Raw genomic sequence first — 24,196 nt, forward strand, 5'->3', positions numbered from 1 at the left:
CACAGTGGAGCCTGGTATACATATCAAATGTTAAAACTAAGACATGGTGCAATGTTTTAGTAAAAATAAGATAATTTTGAATTTTATGACAGCAACACATCTCAAAAAGTTGTTCCAGGGGCAACAAAAGGCTGTAAAAGTTAGTGGTACGAATAAAAAAAAACAGCTGGAGGAGCATTTTACAACTAATTAGGTTAATTAGCAGCAGGTCAGTAAGAGGAGTAGGGATAAAAAGAGGATTTTAGAGGCTGAATCTGTCAGGAAAATGGAATATCCAGTTTATTTTACAATCATAAACTTTTAAAATTAATACAAAATCAACACCTTTATGATGTATTAATCATGCAGTTGTTGTATAAAATAGATTATGATTAATATTATTGCAGTTTATTGCAAAAATGATTGCAATATATTGATAAATACCATTTTTTTACACCAAATCATTAAACTAGTATTTAATCCTAAAATAGTTCTGTTAAAATAGATTATAACTGATTTTGTATTATATTGAAATTTTGTTTATATTTTTTAAATCAAACTTGAATTGAATTATGTATTTAATCATGGAATTGCTTTAATAAAATAAACTGCGATCTGTAATATATTAAAACGGTTATTATTGCAAATAATCAGAAAGTTTATTTATTTATGTTTTAATTAAAAACCCATTTTTCATGTTACGTCATAAGTTTTAATTCTGGAATAATTGTGTAAAAACATGTTAGTTTAATTTATTTCATGAGGTGCGTGTTTGCGCGCGCGCGCGTGCCTGGCGCGTGTTTATATTTTGGTGTGTAACCGGAAGCAGCGGCGATGACGTCACACGGCAGCTTCAGTGCATTCTGGGTCCAACCCAACATGGCTGCGCCCTTGCCGAAGTGCTGAAGCTGTGGCTCTCGGGAGAAATTCTCGGCTCCGCGCGCGCTTTCCGTGGACGCCGTCGGACCGAATCGGCTCCCAGGGCCGGAGGTTAGCGGGAGGACACGGCGGGAGCCCCGTTACGGCCGAGCTGGTCCGTGTGTTGGCGTGGCTGTGGCAGAGAGTCCGTGCGAAGATGGGCCTCGTCTCCTGCTCCTTCCCATAGCGAAGAGCCGCGGGGAGAGGAGCCGCACGTTCCCCTGCAGACACACTCCTCCGGCGCACTTTGACGGCTTCAACCTCCTGTACCGGCTGTGGACGCTGCCCTACACCTTCCTGACCCGGATCATCTGCGCCACCGTGTCTGTCATCGTCCGGAGACGGAGAGCAGCTTCCCCAGCCCGGGTCGATCATCCCGCAGCACCGACAAGGTCTGCATCTGCGATTAGCGCCATTTCTGCACATCTGCGCCGTCTGCGCTCGGGTAGTTTCGCAGTCTGCACGGAAAGCGTTTAACCCCGCAGTGTGGCAGCTGTCCGGTTATCCGGCTGCTGCAGACACCTCAGGAAGTCAAAAAATCAGGACTACAGGTGCAAAAAACCTGAACCATAAAATGCTAAAGCCCCCAGCCGCCCGTCTCTTCTTTACTGTTATATAAAAAAATGAGAATTAGGTGCAGCAGTCCATTAAAACATGAAGTGAAACATCATATTTCAGTCCATACAGATGTTTATTACCCAGCTTCCATCCTCAGAAATCACTAAACTCTCCAAGTTTTTGTTCTTTGTTTGTAGAACTAACATTGCTAAAAAAAGTAAATAAATAAGGGCAAATAGCTTGCTTACTTATAATCATTGTTTTTGTATTCTGTAACAAAAATATGTTGGTAGAATTTTTGTTTTAATTTAGTTTGACTTCAGGACCCCGACATGATGTTTTGTGGCCCACAGTGGGGTCCTGACCCCTGCTTTGGATAACAGTCAGATGTATTTACACAGACTGTGGTTTTCGCTCTTTATCTGCCCCAAAACTCAACACAAATTTAGAATAACTTGAATTAAATTTCCTCCGAAGCCACAGACACACCGGTTTCTGTAATTTCTCCCATTCGGAGCCAAAAATCCTAATTTAACCGAATCACTCATTTAGCTTCTGAGAGGTAATTTAGCTTTAAAATAATTGTATCACAGTTTTCTTTTCTTTGGACGTTCGCTGCCTTTTGCTCCAGATGTTTCCTTCCAGCTTCAGTCATGTTTGGGGCTGAGGATAATCATTGACTGATAATCTTCCATTGCATGTTTTTTAAGCTTTTGCTGCCTCAGCGCTGCGTTTGGATCATTGTTATACCGGAAAATGAAGCTTCTAGCAACGAGATGCTTTACAGATTCGTTTCAGCTGTTGTGGGTTTTTTCTTTTTAAACATGAGCCGCAGTCGTCGTCATCAGATGAAAAACAGAAACGTCTTTATTTAAACGTCTCCGGGATCTTCCTGATTTCACTTTGCTGACTTTTGTGCAGAAATGCTGTGTTTGTGTGCAGACGGCACGTTCGCTGATGGAATCACTTCTGCAAAAAGAAACACGACTGTTTCAGGCTGTAAAGTTTAGGTGACAGTAAATTATTATTCATGTAATGGCAAATAACAATTGTGATTAAATAATCAGTCATACTGCAATCCTGTAACTTGGTCTTAAATGTTAAAGACTCTTCTTTAAATGTAGATAATTTGTGGTGGAAGAGAAACGATTCTGACAAAATCTTATTTAGTTCTGGACTTTATATTCTGTTGATAATTTAAAAATACTCAAAATCAACTTCATTTTTTATCTCATTTGAGTCCCAATTTTCTTACAAAATCTGTGTTTTAATTTTGACAACGGAAGCCAGAAATTTAAAATATTGATGTAAACTTTCAATAAAAGTTAGGAACTATTTATGTGATCAGACGAGGAGTAAACAAGTTTAACAGGATAACCAGAGGGTCGTAATTCTGACAAAACCTGAAACGCTGTGAAGTGATATTACCCAGAATTCTCTGCGTATTTTAAGTGAATTAAAAGAGAAGTTCTGGTTCGGTGTCAGGTTCCTCGGCTCCTCCTTTTACGTAAAACCTCTTTGGGACAAACTGCGTTTTCTGTTCCTGCAGAACTTAATTTTAAATAAAAGCTAAATCAGATTCTCCATGAGCTCCAGCTCTGTAGCCGTGAATAACCGCCACCCTCTTCACTGGGTTGTGGTATTTATTTAGCATTTTATGCCTGATCTTAAGTGTGATGTTTTATTTTATTCTGTCTGCATTTTAAGCTATTTTTAAAGTATTTTATGCAACTAAAGGCCCACATGGAAACACGCTTCGCAAATTAGCTTCGGCTAAAAATACTATGTTGGACGATGATCGTTAATAATAAGTATCTGTGTCTTTACAACTAAACAAAATGAATTAAACTCTCATTCTTTAAAGGAATGAAGATCTCATATGATCTGTTAGCACTGTGAGTTGGGGATGACTCTCAGCTACTACCACACCATCGTTTAGCTCAACATCTGTAAAATTAACTGAGTTATGGTCATTTATCTGTTTGCTAATGTTGATTAAATGTGATGGAATGGGGCTAACTTTAATTACTTGATAAGTTAATTAACCTTAGACATCTAGTGATTACTTTCTGAGAACGTCATTTAAATCCATCCCCTGGTTCAGGAGATATTTTGCTAACAGAGTTAACTCTTTGTATTTCGATCTGTCTGTGATTTTTTGTTTTTGTCGCTGTGGCGTCAGAAAGTCATCAGGTCTGCCGTTGCCTCCCTGCAGGGCCCTGATGAAAATGGACTCAGACTTGCTCCACTCGCCGGCCGTGGGCCTCGCCGAGGAAGAGGAGGCCGACATGAACGACTGGAAGCTTCCGCTGGCCTTCATGAAGAAGAGACACCTGGAGAAGATCGAGGGCTCCAAGGCTTTGGCGCAGAGCTGGAGGATGAAGGACAGGGTAAACCTTCATCTTGTTTCTTTTTCAGATATCTCCCGGGAGAAGAGAAACTTAGAAAACAGGAAGTGTGAAACAGTTGATCGCGTTTGCTAAATTATTACCTCAGACTTCCTGTCCCATTTTGGCATCAGAAATAATTTCTAATAATGTGAAGTATTCATCTCATTTAATCTGGTTTTCTATTCATTGCCTGAAAAGATCAAATCATCTGTGGAGCCTCAGATATTTTGTGTGTCCCAGATTTCCATTTTTTTTTTTACTGAAAAAAGATGAATATCAGCAAAACAACCTGTTTGACTGGATCCTCACAGTAAATTCCTCACGCACATTACATTTGCTGCAAATACGTGATTCAGTTGACAAATGCATAGTTTCATCTGGAACTAGTATTAAAACTACAGTGCTTTTTTTTAAAGAAGTTGCTGAGTTGACTTTTGAAAATTTACCTTGAAATAATCATGAATTATGAACATTTTCTGTCTGGTTGGGGAGGGAACTTGGAAATATTGAAAGATGCCCTAAGATGGTGCAGATTCGCTTCAAAATCTGAACCTTTTAGTGGATTTCTGGATAAAATGAGTTGTTGCATCAAGCTTAAAGCAAATGTTTGACATGTTGGGAAATGTTTGTTTGCCTTCTCACTGTAAGTCCCGAAGCTGGGAGAAACGGTTTGTGTTTACAGGAACAAAGTCCATCCATCAGCACCTCAGAGGATCAGTAATCGTCGCGATACGCCGTCGTCCTCTCCGTGTTTGTTCGGACGAAGCCTCAGTCTTTTTCACAAAGAGCCGTGGATATCAGCACATGTGCATCAGAAGCAGTTTGATTCTCAGGAAAAATCTGAGGTTTAACGTGATTTCATACTTATATTAACTGGAAAGTCGGAACTTATTAGCGATGTGCACCGAAAACAAGTTGTTGAGCTGCTTTTTGTGCATTCAGACATTTCAGCAACATGTTCACAACTGAAGGTTGAACGGTTCTATAAATGCAACTGAATAACTGAAATTCAAACTTACAAAAGTGGGAAAAATAGTTTATCACTGCAGCTGTCATCACTCAAGCTTTACTGGAACAAAGTTAGTTTCCAACTTTGTGTGACGTTTCCTGTTTTAATTTCTTTCTAGTTCAAATTGAACACAAGTAAAAAGTAAGTAAAAATTTATTTGTATAGCACATTTCAGCAGCAAGGCATTCAAAGTGCTTTACATAATAAAACATCAGTAGAATTACATTACGATCATCCAAAAAAAACAAAAAACACTAATGTTCTAATAATATTTTAATAATATTTTGTTCAGAGCAACTGAACAGGTAAGTTTTCAGCCTTGATTTAAAGGAATTTAGTGTTTCGGCTGTTTTGCAGTTTGTTCCAGATTGATGGTGCATAGAAACTGAAAGCTGCTTCTCCATGTTTGGTTCTGGTTCTGGGGATACAAAGTAGACCAGAACCAGAAGATCTGAGTGTTCTGGAGGGTTGATACGACGATAATAAGTCTTTAATCCGTTCAGTGATTTATAAACTAATAGAAGTATTTTAAAGTCTATTCTCTGAGCTACAGGGAGCCGGTGTAATGACTTTAAAACCGGGGTGATGGGCTCTATTTTTCTGGTCTTAGTGAGAACACGAGCAGCTGCTGCAGCTGTCTGATTGAGTTTTTTGGCAGACCTGTGAAGACGCTGTTGCAGTAATCGAGACGACTAAAGATGAATGCGAGCATAATTTTCTCCAGGTCTTGTTGTGACATTAGTCCTTTAATTCTGGAGATGTTCTTCAGGTGGTAGAAAGCCAACTTTGTATCTGTTTTTACGTCTCCCTTAAGGTCCAGGTCTGAGTCCATTACTACACCCAGGTTTCGGGCCTGATCACTAGTTTTCAGCTGTAATACCCGAAGCTGCGCGCTGACTCTTGATCGCTCCTCTTTAGGTCCAAAGATAATAGTTTCAGTCTTGTTTCTGTTCAGTTGGAGAAAGTTTTAGCACATCCAAGCATTGATTTGTTCTAAGCATCTGTTCATTGCTAGGATTGGTTCAGAGTCACCTGGTGACATCGCAAACACACCATAAATGTCCACATACAGAAGCTGAACGCTTGGTTTGTGTAACAACCTGTCATGCTGGCGAATCATTTTATTATAAAGCCAAACCGTTACATTCTGCTGGAGGTTACTTTATGCTTCGTTTTGAGGGGGAACCTGAAAGCTTTCCCTCATGAATGGCCACAGAGTGTTTGAACTCTCATAAAGCTGCCATGCTTTACCATGCTAAATGTACTGTGCAACATTTTTCATCTCTCGGGGCATTTTCAGGTCAACATTTGTTCACCTGTAACAATTTTTTATCTTTCTGAATGTTAGAGCTGCATTAGTGCCAGTTTCTGTCATTTACACAAGAATAATTTGGCTTTGATTTAACTCTGAGTTTAAGTCTCTGCAAAATGATGAATTTAAAAGTTGTTTTTCAAAGATGATCTTCTGATAAAGTTTGGGGGATCACTGAGAGTGCACAAGCTTTTTTGTGAAATGATGTCAGTGGATATGAAACATTTCCCCGCCGGTAAACTGTCAGGTTTTTGTGTTGTAAAAACAATCGTCCGTGATAAATCATTTCAGAACTTTTTCCACCTCTACTGTGACAAGTATTCTGTACAACTCAACTCAAAAACAGAAATAAAATAAAAAATATGCATTAAGCTGGTTGAAGCATGGAACTGAGTTAATGTCAGGAAATTCAGGGCAGGTGTGAAGACTAATTAAATTAATATTTTAATGGTGTCCACACTTGTGCAACCAACTTGTTGTATATTAGATTTTTTTCTAGTTGTGCAGAATATATGTCATTGTAAAACTGAAGCTAGTTCAGAAATAATTGATCATGGTTTCAGTTCTGTACATCACAAACCATGGGATTTAAACAGGGGTGTGTATACTTTTATCAAACACTGAAAACATGAATCCTGGTGAGAGGAGCGTGCAGCAGCAGCAGGTTTGCCTTCGGCGATGCTCGGCACTGTGGGAAATCAAAGAAGAAAAGGCAGAGGCTTCACAATTACACGCCTCATTGGTCAGTGTTGTCTTTATTCCCCCGTTGGGCCGGTGTCTGTGTGTGCCACTCGTTTGTGTGTACTCTCTCTGCACCGATAAAGACCGATACGAGTTTACAGATAAACTGTGTGTGTTGAACAGTAGGGTCAAAGGTCAGAGCGAACCTCAGATCGGAAGGAGGTTCTTCAAAGATAAGGAAAGGTTTCAGTGAAACATGGACCTTTCTCTCTTTGTTGAGCTGACAGACCTGCAATCAACTGTTCGGGGAGTTGATGAGAGGTTTGCAGTGATTTGACTTGGATAAAATAACTGAGACCAACAATGTCAACAGCTATCAGTCCTCCCAGACAGAGAGCATAAACCTTTATCTCAGTCCAATCAGAGAAGTGATTGCATCACAACACTGACACGGAGCAGGACATTGGCTGCTTTTCTGTCTAATCCTTGACTTAAAAAAACAAATATTACTTTAAACAATGTCAAGTAAAAGGACTGCCTCGAGTGGCTGGGGTTTGAGAGGACAGGAAAACGACACAAATGCAGAATGGCTGGTCCAGGTTTAGTTTCTGTGAAAGGAAAAACATCAAAAATTGGAGAGTAGAGAGTAAAGACAGCAGCAGAGTGAAGAAATGTGGTCAGCCCATCTGTCCGTCCATCTTCTTCTGCTTCTCTGAGGTCTGATTACAGAGATAAAACACCCAGGAGGGAAACCAAGACACACCATTACTTTCTATTGGACAAAAAAAAAACTAACATAAGTTGCTTAACTTAATAAAAAAGCATTTCCAACAATTTGGAGGACTTGAAAATTTTAAAAATACACGTAGAAGAGCATTAACACTAAAACAAATTAAAGGCTTAGCAGTCCTTGAAGGAATGCATATTGCCCACCTCGTTTTAATCCAGAGTTTTAAACTAAGTTCATCTTCTGATGAGAAGAAACAGCTCCCTCGTTGTTTTGGTCAAACCTTGTAAATAAAGTTATGTAGGACCCTAGAATTAAAAGAAAACTGGACTTTCCTTGGATGAGAAGCTAAAGGTAGTGTCGCACTGGACTGTGACTGTTAGTGTCAAAATTGTAAGAAAATTTGCATTCAGTGCATTTTTTTCTGATAACAAGGTTTTTTCTCTTTCCCTGTGATGTGAAGCTGTGACATACCTCAGCATTTTAATATTACTTATGAGAACAAGCTTCAGCCTTCATATAGCCCCGCTGTTATCGTCACAGTGAAGCTAATTGTTATTGAAGGTTTCTGAATCGGTAAAGCAGCCTGCAGACATGTGACAGTGCGTTCAGACAGATCTGCTCTTACCTGGGATTTCAGATAAATATTAAAAATGTTCCAGTCTTATTTAAAGTATCCGACTGGGCTCTCAAGCAAATCATTTTCCACTGATCCGAGTGCACGTTCAGAATTAGTTGTTTTACGTCAGCACACAGCAGGGTTTGATAAAAGGTAAATGGCACAAAGCTAATTAGCCTATCAGGTCAGACACGTCAACAAGCTGGATTTTCTGTGTCACTGATATTATTCTCACAGCTGGTGTTTTTATCCTCATTAAATGAAAGCTAATGCGACTTGAATATTTGTCTGAATCTACAGGTGACTGTCCCATCAGGGGAGACGGTGGTGCAGCGGCAGGTTTCAGTAAAGTACAGCTTCATGCTGCGTTTGGTGTCATCACTGAACAATCACAGTTTGCTTTGAAGAAAAAAGAGATTATCATGTGCTTATTATATTTCTGTAATTGCCTGTCTGTCAGTTAAAGGAAATAATCATTTAATGTGATTAACCTTTGAAGTCAGCCTGATTCAAGATGGCTTCCGCGGCTAATCGACATTAGCAAATACATAAATGGCTATAACTCAGTCGTTTTTACAACTTGTTAGCTAAAATTTGGTGTGGTAGTAGCTGAGAGTCATCTCCAGCTCATACTTCAAGCAGTTGTGCACCATGCTTCGTTCAAGGAGTTATAGTTTCATTCTTTTAAAGTTTTTCTGCTTCTAGTTCTGTACTTTTACCACTCTAACATTATTAGGTATATAAAAAAATGCCAATATTCAGTTTACAGTATTCTTGGTCAATTTATTTTATTTAGGGCTACTGAGATGTCAAGCAAATAAACTTATTTTACAAACTTTAACGTTCTCAGAGTTCAGTTTGCAACTGTATGTTGTCTAAAAATGTAAATATTAAGTCAAGACTTATGACCCAGATCAATATTGAGGACAACAAAATCTCAATCTGGACCTCTATAATAAAAATTATGCCACATTCGACCTTTGTTTAAGTCAGGTAAATTCTGTTGTTGTTTCATTTTGTGCTTTAAATGGATTTTCGTCCCGACTGAACTGAGATTGATTTGAATTTGTCTGATAATGGTTTCAAACTTACAAACACAACATTCATTCAGATTTCGCTCGCATCCCTCTGTGCTTGTTTTCACACCGGCGTGGTTCTCAACTCCAGAATAATGAAATCAATAAGGCATCAATATTCAGAGCCATTGTAATAATGTGGAAATGAGGCTGGTGGTCTTTGCTGTGTCATTAGTTAAATTCAATCTGAGTGCAATTCATTAGGCAGGATATGGACTTCCACTCACTGAGACATGAATACATTTTCAGTCTGCTGATAATTATTACATAACAGTGATTTTATAATGCTGTTTGGTTGCTGTTGTTACATCTTATCCCAATAGAGCACAAAAATTGAAACAAGTTGCTGAGCAGAACATTGCATGGATATAACTCAATTATTTTTACAAATATTCTGCTAAGATTTGGTGTGGTAGTAGCTGAGAGTCATCCCAGATGTGGACTCCGAGTGCCAACCCATTGCAAGCAGTAATATGCTTTGTCTTTCCAGAGATGCTACGTTTGTTCTGGTCTTCTCTTACTTTTCCTTGTCTTTCATGATCTCCTGTAATGTTAGCAATTAACAAAGAGTTAAAAAAAACAGTACTGATCTATTTAAAGTGAGGTTTTGTGGAAAGTTATGAACAATTATTGTCTTTCCTGTTGTAGACAGGTCTTTAAATGACCAAATTTTCATTGCATTTACGCACAGGTGTGTCTTAAAATAAAAACAGGTCAAACAGTTGGCTTTTTTTTAAGCTTGTGTTTTTTGTTTGTTGCTGTTAATATCTAAACTACATTTTAATGTGCTGCTGTAAACACAGCTGACTGCTCTTTGCAGGATTAGCAGCGGTTAAGATGGTTGCAAATGATGCAGGTGGTTTGTTCTGTTCTGTTGATTTTTTAAAATATTGTTTCTTTAGAAAACTTCTAAGTCTGCAGGTTTTAGACCAAAGCCCCAGTTTGGTAAAGCCTGAATGACGTTAAACTTTCTCCAGTCAAATGTTCCTCATCAGACGGATGGATTAGTTCTTAGATGATCCGGGTTGAGTAGTTTTAAAGTCCTGTATGTCTCCAGATCTTGTGGTTAAAGATGTTCCTGACTGAGATGATGATATTATTCTGATTCATTTAAAAAAAAGTATAAAACTTCTTTGCAGAACAGACAATATATTCTCTGCAAGTTCTAGCAGAGTTTTACTGAAGAAATGCACTGAAGATTGCATCTTTTATTGAATACATTTGCCAATCTCGGTTATTAAAATTCCAAATGCATGTTTTGAATTTCTGCGCAGATTGAATACATACCTGCATTTGGCCTTTATGGATTAAAGGAGTCTAATTTTCAACCTGTTGCAGCTTCCTGCTGGCGATAGCAAGCCTGAAGGAGATTGATTCCTGCCACCTTTTTAATAACCTTCATTTATGGCCGACCTAACAGATGGATTAATCAGGAGCCATTGATCGAAGCAGTAAGCAGTGGTAAAGCCTGTATGGGAGTCTTGAAAGGGTGCTGAGGGGGAAAAGTTGGAAAATCCCCCAGAGTGTCGTGCAGTTATTAACAAGAAGAGGTCGGCATCTAATTTTGATGCACAGGCTTGAAACAGGAAGATGCACACACACACACACACACACACACTGAGACAGACAAACAAATGTTGTTCTGTCAATCTTTTTGTTATTCTTTTGTTTGTTTTTATCTCGGGGAAACAAACGAGCTCTAAGGGTTTTGAAAAAACACACCCAACCTTCATTCCTCTTCCTTCTTTTTCCCCTCGTGCACAAAAGGATTCATGAGAATATTGGAAATCTATAAGGTCCAGTATACTGCTCTTAAAATCTAATTTTCTTTCAGCTTTCCTCTCAGATTAGTCCTGAATAGCAACTTTACAAACTGTAGCAGTTCATCCAGTAAATCAGCCTCTTGTTCTGGGTCAAACGGTGGTTTGATCACAGCGGGGGTGCAGGGGGAGCTCTGCATGTTCTCCATCTCGTTTGGATATGCTCTTATTGTTCTTAAAACACAACTTCCATCATGTTCTATTTAAGTAAATGATTTATTCACAGTGACTAAACACCACTTTATCAACAAAGGCTTTGACAGCTCCCACACGGTGGGATCTAATTTATTGCCATAAGCTATGAAGGTTGATTAAGGAATACTTGTTTGTGTTTTCTCTGTGTGTCTGAGGTAATTTAGGAAATAAACGAGCAGATAAATCAATGAGAATAATGTGGAACACATCTGTGTTCAGTCATACCTAAATGCCACGATGAATTGTGAAAAATCCCACATTTACGTGCTTTATTCGGGTGCAAATGAGCATCAAATGGTTTATAAATGACCTGCGTCAGATGCTAGATGGAAACAAATAATCCAATCAGGGCTGTTTGTAATAGCATTTTAATTATCTCACCATCCTGAGTCACTTCATCACGATTAACACCAGTGTTTTTGCTTCTCGTATTTGCATGTCCGTGGTGACATTAAAAAGAAATGACCTTACAATTTTCTCAACACCTTTCTTTGACATTTTCCCCGCAGCGACAGAAACATCTCTCTTCACCCTGCGGACCTTCGAATCGTATTTCTCCAAAGTGTTCTGCCATTTCAAATGCCGTGTTTTAAAGGGCAAAGCTGCTGATGTTTTTTCTGTTTGAAATGCATCTTTTCTCAGGGTGGTTGTGTCGATGTTTTCTCCAGCTTGGACAAGTTGATCTCTGACTCCTTCGGTTGTTTATATGTGAACATTTTGTATTTATTCACAACAGCAGATACTCTCGTGTGTTGGATACAGAAGTCAGTCGGGCACCCTCAGAGTACGATTACTGGCAATAATGTTGTTACTTTTGTCAGCAGAAGATCTTACTGTATTTTAAGGTTTTTGACCAAGAAATGCAGAAGTGTGGAAGGACATTATATATAAAAGAAATCCTACTAATAAGCACACAAGCCGGTCAGTCCTCTGCCTCCCAAGCAGCTTGAAGATTCATTGACTTGTTCATTATTTGGGTCTTGAGCTGTGTGTCACGGGACAGGAGATGTGTCTTTAAGCCACTGGTTATCTGCAGGGGGTGAAAGTCTTTAAAGTGCATTCAACGAAACCACACTGGTTCTGAGATCCGATGACTAAAGAGGCGCCTAAACTTTATGTCAGGGGCGGGCAATCCTGGTCCCGGAGGGCCACTATCCTGCATGTTTTACTTGTTTCTCTGCTCTGACACACCTGGTTTGAATCAATGGGTGGTTAACAGGCTTCTGCAGAACATGAAGAGGTGATTTAACCTCTGAATCAGGTGTGTTGGAGCAGAGAAACAAGGAAAACATGCAGGATGATGGCCCTCAAGGGCCAGGATTGGCCACCCCTGCTTTATGTCTTGGTTGAGAAGTCGTTTTAAGCCTGTGATGGTTTTTTGTTTGTTTGTTTTTTTTGGACAGATGTTTCTCTTTACATACTTGTTTTTACTGTATCTTCTATCAGGTAGAAATTTATCCCAGAAAATGGTTTTGGTCAGGAAAATTCATGTGCATTTTTGAGTTTCTGCAGTGAAATGTTTGGTCTGTGTTGATTTGGCTGATTGTGCTTAATGTTAGAAACATATCCAAGCATATGTCACCAAGCTAAACTATTCCTAATTTGAAAGCCTGAACATAACATATGTGTATGTTTGGATTCTGCAGCTGCAAAGAGATTTTCATGCTGTGTTGTTTTAAATTTGTAAAGCAGCATTTTATTTGGTTACGTACCAAATGCATGAAACTTGTTTCACATTTCATTTTCTGAGGATGAGGTTTGACATCCAGCCTGCAGGCAGGAAAAAGGGCAAATTGGGAACAAAACCGGTGGGAGTGAATGGAGTGATGTAATGTGCTGATGTGTAGAAGGACGCAGGCACACATGGAGTGTAGTCCTGCTGAGTCCCACTAGCACACTGACCTTTTACCCGGTTGGTGGCGAAACGTGGGGTGCCTTAATTAGTTTCATAACAGCAGCCCTCCTAACCCTGTTCTGTCACGAGTCGTCACATAAAACGCAGCAGACGTTCAGCGCATACGCTCAGTGGAGCTACATCATAATATTTGTACCATGTGACCTGATAAAGGTCACCTAGCAGTGGTGTAAAGACCCACAAATCAGGGTTTTATGCGAGCATCTGATTAGGTGGTGATTGAATCCAACATGCATTAAACAAATGTCATTATTTAGAAAATTCAGCATTAATAATTATGCTACCAGGCACATTGTTTTTATGTTAAATACCTTCACCAGTTTGTCTAAAACATCACAGGATAAAGCGATTAAATGAATATATTGACTGTGCCATTATAGTCTATCAGCTGTAACTTTTTAAGGACAATTTCTTTTCACTTTTCCTTTACTAGTTTTACTTTACCTGTATATACAAATATACAGTTTAAATCAAAGCCTAAACACGCTGTGATATGTCCTGATTGTGTGCAGTCAACCTCGTCCATTTCCAGCCGCAAATCTTCAATCTTTCCTTCCTATTTGTTTAAATTGCCAGCAGTTTTGGTTAAAAAAAACAACATTTTTTTTATAATTGAAATGACAAGATATAGAAAAAATAATATTAAGAGAAATCTTTTCTAAAAAAATCTCAGGAGTCACCAAAAGTTAGGCAGCTGTAAACAACCAAGGAAGAAAATGAACAATTATCACTCTTATGTTGTTTAAAATGACTTCCTAACAGCTGTAATGTTGGAATATTGACTCTGGCATCATTTTAAGATCAACCAAGACAAAATTTAGGCCAAAAATGTCACAAAATAGCTGCTTTGTTCTGTGATTACAATGCACTTTTCTATAGTCTAATTGACAAAACAGCTAACAGATAACAGTCAGATATAATAAAATGGACCCAAATTTTATAACAACAGATCAGCTGGTGGGAAATTAGCTCCATGATGCGTAATGGCGGCTGTTTCACAATTAGCGACCAGCTATTAAACGCAGATTCCCCGACAAATTAAAGCACTATACTTGTTTTATTTAAAGTATATTCCCATTATCTGTGAAACGCTGTGGCGGTTCTCTCTTTTGCCCCGTGGAGCTCCCATCTGTTGTTTCTGGCTTCGCACCAGAGGCGTTGTGGTTGGAGAGGCTTCAGCGGCTTAGGTACATGAAATGATCTTTCTTTTTAATGTCATTTTTCCACTTTTGCATTAAGTTTAATGAATCCACGGCCAGTTAAGGTTCCTAACTGAACGGACAACAATGGTCTGTGGTGACACCTTTCCTCATCAGGAAGATAAGATAACTTTTAAAGATAATGTGTGCTGTGACAATAAGGGCACCGTGATAGAAGTTGACCACATGTCACTTCTCAGTGTTTATTGCTAATCAAAGGTTTAAAGCCAAAGTGATCCCAAATCCGTGGCTGCAAATATCCTACCTCCACAGTTGTACGGAGAACAGGGAATGTCAGATCCCATTCTTCCTTTAAAATAAAAAAAAACAACACATGCCTTTGCAAATACATCTTTAATTATCTGTGTTCGATTAAAGATGGCCGATTGAACCATAGCCCAGTCCTAAAACATTATGCACCTTCAATGTCTTCATTCAGCTTCATGATGGAGCCAGAAGATGCCTGAAAGCTGAAGGTGATTGCGATAATTTGCACTGTAGTAAGTCTGAGCTGGTCTCTGTCAGGACTCACCAATCAGTGGCTGTTTTTTTAATTTATTTGGTCGTTTTTTTCCTCCCATCTTTTCCTCCATGCTCGTGTTCCTCACTTTAGATCAGGGGTGGGCAATCCTGGTCCTGGAGGGCTACTATCCTGTAAGTTTTACTTCTTTCTTTGGTCCAACACACCTGATTCAGTGCTTAAATTACCTCTTCATGTTCTGCAGAAGCCTGTTAATCACCCATTGATTCAAATCAGATGTGTTGGAGCAGAGAAACAAGTAAAACCTGCAGGATGGTGGCCCTCCAGGACCAGGATTGCCCACCCCTGCTTAAGATGGTGAGAGGTGCTTTCATGGATTTTACTTTCTCATTTTGACATTTATGTGCTCTGCAGCTTGATCTGCATTCGGAAGGGTAAATTCATGGAAGGAGATACTGTATATCTGTGGGATGCTCTGAGGTTTGACTTGTCAGCACAGCTGCAGGAGTCTTATTCTTAGTCTTCGTGTGACAGATAGTGGAAGGAAGGAACTCCTTTGTCGTCTTAGTGAGCCACTTGGCCTTCATCGCTGCATTGAAGTGTTGGTTTTCAGCAGCAGCAGCATGTGGTTTACTGCAATGATTCTCAGGAAGAACCTTGTAAATGTGTGCACCGGTTTCTCTCCTGAATGAAGATTTAACTTTCTTTTTTTTTAAATGAAAGAAGTGTTTGAAATGAACCTGAGGTTAATGTTTCTCCCCGTGTTTCCCTCCCAGATGAAGACGGTGAGTGTAGCGCTGGTGCTGTGTCTGAATGTTGGAGTGGACCCTCCTGATGTGGTCAAGACGTCCCCCTGTGCTCGACTGGAGTGCTGGATAGGTGAGTGAATCCAAACAGACTAATTAAATCAAATTAACTATATAAATATGAAAGTAGACGAACAGAAGGAGCTCAACGCTGAGATTCTTACCAGAGCTGCAGCTATTCAATATTTACTACTTAAATACTAATCAGATAATCCATAGATTACCTTTAATCATGGAAGCTCCCAACTTGCACCTGCAGAAGTTATGCCTCTCCTCTCTGTCAAAGCCGTGCGCTCTCTCATGCTGACACAACACAAAGATCAAATCTTTAATTTATTTATTAGAAACCCTTTCCAGAACATTTTCTGTCCCGTTAGAAGAACCTCTCGGTCACCTGGATCGTCCATGCTTTTGTCTGGAGAAGAAACGTTGAGATGTTTGAACGTTCTTTTGTAGTTTTAAGTTTTTATTGTTACAAGGGGATAAAGTGTCTGACGTATGTAGAGTAAAATAAATAAAAAACCCCAACCCTGTGTGGAACTGTGACCCTAAAAATGAGGTTTCAAACTGTGACTTATAACTCTGATATGCATCGTTATGTTTTAACAGCGCCACAAATCTGTAAGCTGTTGATGAACTTATAAAAACCATTTAAAGCAGTTTTAACCTTTACTTGACATCAAATCTTAAGTTTTACTTTGCAGCGTTTTGAATATTTCCAGGTGTTCCCAAGGGAACTCGATACGTAGGCCTCTTTTATATCAATAAGGAAGATGACACGACGTGACATCGAACAAAAGATAAACGATCCTTCTCCGCCGCCCGGGAACCTCAGAACGGTTGTTTAAATCTCCTGAGACGTGACGGTTCGGAGTCAGGGAAGCACGTCAGAGTCGGAGGATTGTTCCTGAAGTGTCGGAAACTTTCTCTGTGGCTTCTGAGAACATCGCTGTTCTGCTGACGCTCCGTGTGGTTTATAAGATGTGAATATTAAACGGTCAGGGCAGAGGTGACGGTCTAGTGTTTAACTTCTGAACATTTTAGACAAGCAGACTTTTAAAAGTTACAACGTGTGTTTTTAGTGAAACAAAACTGACGGTAAAATTTGGCACATTTTTACCTGAAGAACGGATCATAGAGGACTTTGCTGTTTCGTGTTTATTCATATAAAACTTTCCGTACAGGTTTTAAGACTGAGGACAGCAAAAACTAAAGTTTTTTTTATCATAAATTAATTCCTAGAAACTGAACCTTTAGGACTCATCTAATCCAGCTTGATGGTGCTTTTTTAAAACAAAACTAAATTCATGTTTTTCTACCTACCAAGAAAACTTTGACCACTTTTTTAGGGTGCCAAATCATAAGCTTTGAATCTGTTTTATTACTATCCTGATTAAAAAAACACTTTCTTGTCGCTCAGCTTTGAATAAACATGCAAATAAAACATCAAAACGTGCGTCTTTGTTGGAATATTATGTTACGTAATTTGTCAAAACCCATGAAAACCCCGCCCCGCTCTTTGAAGCTCTGCAATCACAGTTTAAACTTTAGGATTTTTGCAGATTTGTTTTTGAAATGTTCAAATTACAGTTAATGTCGTCACACGCTCACTTTTAACGTCTCTAAAAATGTTTGAATCAAACTCCTCTTACTCCCATCACTTCTTTTGTGCATAGTCAAGTCAAGTCAGGTTTATTTATATAGCGCTTTAAAAACTGGTTTAAAACTGCACCAAAGTGCTTTACAAGAACAACAATAACAGAATTTAAAATAAAATAAGGTAAAAATACTACTTTAATTAAATGCCAAGGAATAAAAGTGAGTTTTTAAAAGCAATTTGTTGGCAGATCTGATCTGGAAAGGTATATTATTCCATAAAATCGGAGCTACGACAGGAAAAGCCCGATCACCTTTCTTCTTGAGACTGGTCCGAGGAACTGTCAGTAACAGCTGATTATTTGAACGTAAGGTTCTCTGCACAGACTGATATTTTAAAAGGTCCAGAAAATATGGGGGGGCCAACCCATTTAAGGCTTTATAAGTTAATAAAAGAATCTTAAAATCTATACGATAAAAGACAGGTAGCCGATGTAAAGAGGCCAGTGTCGGCCTTATATGGTCGAGCTTCCTGGTTCCTGTAAGAAGCCGTGCTGCTGCAGTAATCCTAACGAGCAGAAATAAAGGCATGGATCAGTCCTTCAAAGTCCTTACATACACAAACTGTACGTCGTAATGGAGGATTTTTGTCCTCTTGCACCCAGTGTCTCTCTAAATGCTAAAAGACTTGCAGTTCACAGCTGAGCATCCACAGATTTAAGTTATATTTTATGCTCAAAATACTCTCTTAAAAACTGGAAGTGAAGAGTCTATTTAACTCGTCATATCTCCTACGTAAAACATAAAAATCCACTTCTGTGACCATAAGAGTCTTCTGCTGCTCAGAGTTCGAGAATTTAACAGATCTGTCTTACAGGTTTATAACAGCAGCTGTTTGTTTTCAGTCTGCTTATCATTAACTTGCCAGTCAGGGAGTGACAGACACAGGTTTGTGGTTACCGTGGTGACCATAATGACCATAATCAGTTTCAGCATCAAAATGCAGGGATTTTTGTAGTTTGAATTATTTAAAAAATAATGTTGGAATTTTGGGCAGCAGCTTCATTTTTTTTCAGAAATTTTCTCGTTAATCTATATTTTTTTGCAGTGTGTCTTTACTCCCTGCGTTTTCTCGTCAGATCCTCTGTCGATGAGTCCGCAGAAAGCCCTGGAGACCATCGGAGCAAACTTACAGAAGCAGTATGAAAACTGGCAGCCCAGGGTGAGTGAAGATGCGTCCCTCCTCTTCCTCCGGGTCTTTAACCCATCGTGCACCACATGCTGTTGTCTCGCAAACAGAGCTGAATCAAACAGGGATCCTTGTGACATTAGGATGAATCACAGGAGCATTCAGATGTCAGGTTTGTGCTCTTCATGCTGTCCGAACTAAAATGTTGATACTGAAACGTTTATATGAGCCTGAGATCAGCAGTTTGCTTCTTTAGTGAGAATTTAGGCAAACGTTCGTATTTCTCATACATCTATCTGTTGTGGAAACAAAACACCCACATGCTCTTCACCGCTGCCTGTGTGATTCATATTTTTATTTATTTTTAAATTGTAAATTCGTCGATTATAAGTTCGCATCATTACCGGCAGCGGCTGCTCGTTGCTCTCCTTGGGTTCCTGAGCTCCAAGTTTTTACCCCCAAAAAACCTCCTTAATTTGCAGAACAGCTTCCATCCAAGTAAACACAGATCCTGATGAAACGAGGTGAAAGCTTTTAAAAAGTTGTGCAGAAAAACCCACATGCAGAGTAAACTAACAAGGTCAGGATCAGAGATCGGTTTTACACTAACTAATGTTTGCTTTCAAAAATGATAATTAAAAACAAACTAGTGATCTGATTTTAGTGATGAAGTAAGTTTTCAGTTTATGTTCAGTTCTGGTTGTTATTGGAATTGCAGTATGCCTTATAAATATGTGATGTGACATAAAATAATACAATTTAGTGCAATATATTATTTGACAAGATGCTTTATACATACAATAAAAGATGGTATTTGATATATATGATAATGATGTATGATACAATACAAAAAATGCTGTATTTGATATGATGTGAGATGAAATGATATTAAACAATACGATATATGTTGGTATGGTTTATTATACAAAACGGCATGATATTAATGATACAAAAGGATATGATACAACAGATATCTCATGGGATGTGAGTTAATGTGGTCTATGATCTGATGCAAGGTTATATGATAAATATAACAGATAAGATATATAAAATATGTGATACAATACAGTTAAATTTCTTTTCATCATCTGATTAAATCTAGTCAGAGTTCACTTATTTATGTGTTTATTGTTCTCGAAACTGAAGATCCTGGTAGGAATATAAACTTAGAAAAATGGTTTAAATGTATTTGGGAAGAAATTAATATGAACGTGGTTTTCTTTTCAGTTGAGACTTTGTGTCAGCTTTGGGGAAAATAACTTTTTGTTGCCAAGTGAGAGGTTTGGTGGAAAAACCAGTCAACTAAAATAAATCCAATGAGTGGACGAGCTTTAGTTGCATACACGTGAGAAGCCTCAGCATCGAACTGCACATCATCTCGTTGGTGTGTCACTGCAATCTGTGAAGCAGCCAAAGAAGTCTCATCACGAGGAGGCAGAAATAGAAATATAACAGCGTGCTGTTCGGTTTGATGATTCAGAAGAAATATAGATTGTAAGAGGAGGTGGAGAAACAACAACTCCGGAGACAAAGCAGCTAAAGAAATGTAGGCTTAGGTTTGGTTGACCTGAGAGGTCAGCAGCAAACGGTGGGAGGAAGAAGAGGAGGAGGAGGAGGAGGAGGAGGAGTGGGAGGGTGAGAAAGCTGTTTCTGTTTCCAGCCTGAAGAGCCGAAGCTCTGCTGCGTCGTTCGCCAACACACCTTACATAAAGTGTTGACAAAGCAATCAATTACACTGCAGCTATTACCTATTTGTCCCATCAGGGGTACAAACAGGTACAGAGCTGGTAAATATTAGGCCTAGGACCAAATTAGAATGAAATGTTTCTGCTCCTTTTTGATGTGATCACCCTGTGGTGTTGATCTGTAAGGGAAAGTTTTTGCTGCAGCTCAGAGAGTCGTGTTACCAGCTCTGCTGTCACAAATCCATGTTTCTGTTTGCTTCTGTGCTCGAACGTGAACCCTGATGGACAGAAAACAGAGAGGAAAGCTAACTCCATCCCAGCTGCCCACTCACTCTCTGCACTGACACTACATCCAGCCTTTTCTTCATCTCTTACTTGTTCCTCCACCACTTGTTTCACTCCACATTATTGAATCTTTTCTGTGTCCGTCCGTATTTTATTGCTTCATGTTTGAACAACTCTATTCTGATTATTTACTTATTTCTATCTTGTTTAATTTGCAGAGAATATGCTAAAAAGTTTTTTCTGACAACCTGTACATGTGATTAACGAGACACAAATAATGTTGGCAGCTCCAGAAACTACGATTGAATTAAACTTGAGATAGTCAAGTGTTATTTTAATCTTTCAACGATTTGTAAAAATTAAAAATTGCAGTAGTTTAAGCTTGTGCTGTAAGTGACTGTGGAGCATTATCACAGCTAACTTCTAATAACTGACCTTCAATAAACCATTTATTTTATTTTTTTTTAATTACGTTTACCTTTCTTTAACTTTAACCCCAGTCTTCACAGAATTTACTGAATACCTGACATGTTTTCTGCTCATGCAAATGCTGTTTAAGAAACTGTTGCATTGTCATCAATTTTCCACTGATATTTTGGAAAGAATTTTATGAAATTACTGCTGAAATTGGGTGCAGTCTCAGCCTTTCTTGGTGGAGTTTGCATGTTCTCCCCCATGCAAGCGCAGGTTTTCTCCAAAAGACCAAAAACATGCACGTTAGGCTAATTGGTAACTCTAATTTTCCCCTAGGTGTGAGTGAGAGTGTGAATGGTTGGTGGCTTGTTTGTCTCTACGTGTCTCTGTGTTGGACTTTTGACCTGTCCAGGCTTCTGGAGACAGACACCAGCTGTCCTGCGACCTGGTGGGTAAAGAAGATGGATGAATGGATGGAGACCGCTGTAATTGACCCCAGACTGCAGCAGAAGTCCTGTAGTTTGCTGCTGCTGCTGTATGCAATGACAAATAATCATAAAATTCTGTTTTAATAACTGTGATGTGTCACAATCTGGCTCAAAAAAGGGAAAGGATGCAGAAAAGCATGTAAAATTATTGATTTTTACAGCAAAAATTCTACCAAATTAATAATCATGTTGTGTAATAAGTTGGTGAAATCAGTCGTGTCAGTGTGGATGAGTGAACATGGTGAATGCATGCTAACGCTAACAAAACTCAGCCTTGGAAAACTTAACAGAGCCTGTCCCTGGAGGACAGAGAAGCTTATATAAGGTGGATGTCTGAATCCAGGTGTTCCCAATCAGTTCAGCTGCTGCGATCTGTTCCAACAGCAGCTCAAACAGATCAACATCGATAACACTCATACGGCGGCGCCATAAAGGCAGTGGGAATGTCTGTGAAACGATGTTTGCATGAACCGCTGTGAAAGTTTGGAGGTCCGACTTGTTTTAAGTCAGCAGCGATCCACTCTGGTGTTGGACTTCGCTGGTAGCTCAACTGGAGTTGTTCGAAAAGCAACAGCATCCACAACAGGTAGCATATTAATGGTTTATTGAGTTTCCACAGAACCTCACTTCAGAATGGCAGGAACCTTCTTTTAACTAACATTTCTAACTGCTACATTACTGTCAGATTTAAACTTTGCTAACAGAGAGCTGATGATCATCAGCTGTAGGTCTAAAGTCTCACTGCTGACAGTTTCCAAGCCGTGTTTTCTGGTTGAGCTTCCATGTTTTCTCTCTCCTTCAGTTTTTATTAACTGTGGCTTTATTAGGCTTTAATAAGAGGCTTCGGCTCAGACTGAAGTCAGCTGAGGATTTCAGTGCCTTACCTATCAGTTTAACTTTCATTTTCTTGTTGTGTATTCTGCCTCAATATGCCTCAGCTGCTCTCTTATTCTCTTTTAAGCCTCACTTGTTCGCTTTCATTTTATCTGTGCTCGTCGCCCTTGTTTCTGTCCCGCTTTGGTTATTTGTTTGGGAATCCTGTTTGAAAGTCTTTCCTCTACTCTTGTTTGGTGTTATCTGTGGAGATGAAAAGCGACGTGCTTGTCTTGTCAAATCGCCTTTTCAAAGGCAACACAGTGCGGCTAAATTGCCTAACATGTCGCAGCTGCCAAACGGGTTTAATCTGACGTTTTTTTCTGTATCAGTGCAGCAACGTTATTCAGCTCCCCTGCAAACCCCTGCTGTCCACTCCGCTGGCAGTCTCTGCGTTATATACCACCGAGCTGCGCCTCAAACACTCGGCCTCTGCCCGCTTCTGAGCTTTACTCTCATCACCCCAAAATCCCAAAGTGAGCAGCAGAGAACAAGTATGGGATTTCTGTGTAGCTGGTAGTGATGCAAGGATGATGTTATGTTTAAAGGCTGTTACAACACTCATTCAGTTCTCCTCAGTAACGTCATATAAAAAGAAAAACTAAAAATAAACCAAACAAATCAATTGGATAGCTCCTGTGCCAAAATGACCTGCTGACTTAAACATCTAAAACCCGTTGCACCATTTTCATACGTGTCCTTACAACAGAGTCAGTGAGAAAGCAGAACTGAGCCAAATTAAATTATATTATATATATTGTAGTTTATAAAGAAATAACATTCTACAAATGTTTTCATCCACACGGAAACATAGAAAAGGTCCAAACTCTGTAGTAACTGTGTGTAAAGCTGTAACGCCGCCACAAAAATGCACCAGAAGATGTTTGCCCCTTTTACACCAACTCTAAAGGTCCCGGCTCCACTCTACTCGGCTTGCTTTGTGCGCGTTTCCATCTGCATTTTTTCGAGGCTGGCCCTGCTTCGGAGTAGGGCCAGCCGGGCCAGCCCTGCTTCGTGGGCGGCGCAAGGTTAGCTCCTGTTCACTCATTGGTCGTGGGTGTGACCAGATGCAAGCATAAAGAGCCGTCTGTCCCCCAGCTGAAGGAGCTGTAAAGCCTGAAATCTCCGGCGGATAACAGCTGTCCTACTCCGCCCAAGAATGGCGGCATCCAGAGCATTTCTTCCACTGCGCCTCTCTTCCTGGAGTCTCAGGAGAATCCCCATAAGTTTAAAAAACAGCAACAACACAGGGCTAACGTTGTCCATAGCGCTTCTGTTGTTTCCACAAATGACGCCAAGTTTTTGTAGCAGCCCCGCCCCCCGCAACACGAGGAGGCGTTCCTCTGCTACCGACCAAACTGGCTGGTGGAGACGTGATGCATTCTTTATAGAGCCAAGCCAAGTAGAGCCGGACTTCTGAATTAGAGCCCATGTTAAAGGGGCATTAGGGGCAACTCCGACAAAGTGTAACTTCTACTTTGTCTCACATTAAACTGTTTTAGACTGGAAGTTGTGTTGGTCCAGATGTAACAACAATGACAGATTACGTTCTTAGGTTTTTACTGCTTACATCTGTTGCTCAACTACAGCAAAACCTTCGATTTCTGAATTACACCAATGAACAAACGAGTTGGATGAACAATAACATTCCTTTAAATAGAGCAGAGCAAAACCTCTTTATTATTACAGCAAATAGTCTAAGGACAAACAGGTTTATGTCCCTTTATTGAACAACATACAAAAAAACAAACCTTGGAGGCAAAAAAAGTACAACATACAATAAATATTATGTCTGCACAAGAACATAACGGTGCCTTTTTAAAGATTTTTTTCCACTCAGTTTCGAGAAATACATCCAGGGGCTCTTAAATTTCCATTTCCACGTGAATGCAAGGCTGAAACAATACAAAACCTGTTAAAAGGGCGAATGGGACTTACAGAAGACAGTTTAAGCATTAAAAGTCCGAAGAAACCTCTTGAC

At 39.4% G+C, this 24,196-nt stretch overlaps 1 protein-coding gene across 5 annotated transcripts in view; it reads left to right on the top strand.

The window, feature by feature from the left end:
- Positions 1-825: 825 nt before the first annotated feature.
- rptor (regulatory associated protein of MTOR, complex 1) overlaps positions 826-24,196 on the top strand; it is a 155,753-nt gene continuing 132,382 nt past the window's right edge. For 4 of the 5 annotated variants that reach the window (XM_017436846.3, XM_017436849.3, XM_017436848.3 and 1 more), the window contains exons 1-4: positions 826-1,289; positions 3,671-3,845; positions 15,656-15,758; positions 18,421-18,503. In XM_017436846.3, the coding sequence (XP_017292335.1) occupies positions 3,678-3,845; positions 15,656-15,758; positions 18,421-18,503 (354 nt within the window). In that variant the 5' untranslated portion in view covers positions 826-1,289; positions 3,671-3,677. Of the gene's footprint in view, positions 1,290-3,670; positions 3,846-15,188; positions 15,237-15,655; positions 15,759-18,420; positions 18,504-24,196 lie in introns of those variants that run through there. The other variant, XM_037974712.1, reaches the window with a different exon arrangement.

The sequence above is a fragment of the Kryptolebias marmoratus genome, linkage group LG3, assembly GCF_001649575.2.
Source record: "Kryptolebias marmoratus isolate JLee-2015 linkage group LG3, ASM164957v2, whole genome shotgun sequence".
Classification (NCBI taxonomy): Eukaryota; Metazoa; Chordata; class Actinopteri; order Cyprinodontiformes; family Rivulidae; genus Kryptolebias; species Kryptolebias marmoratus.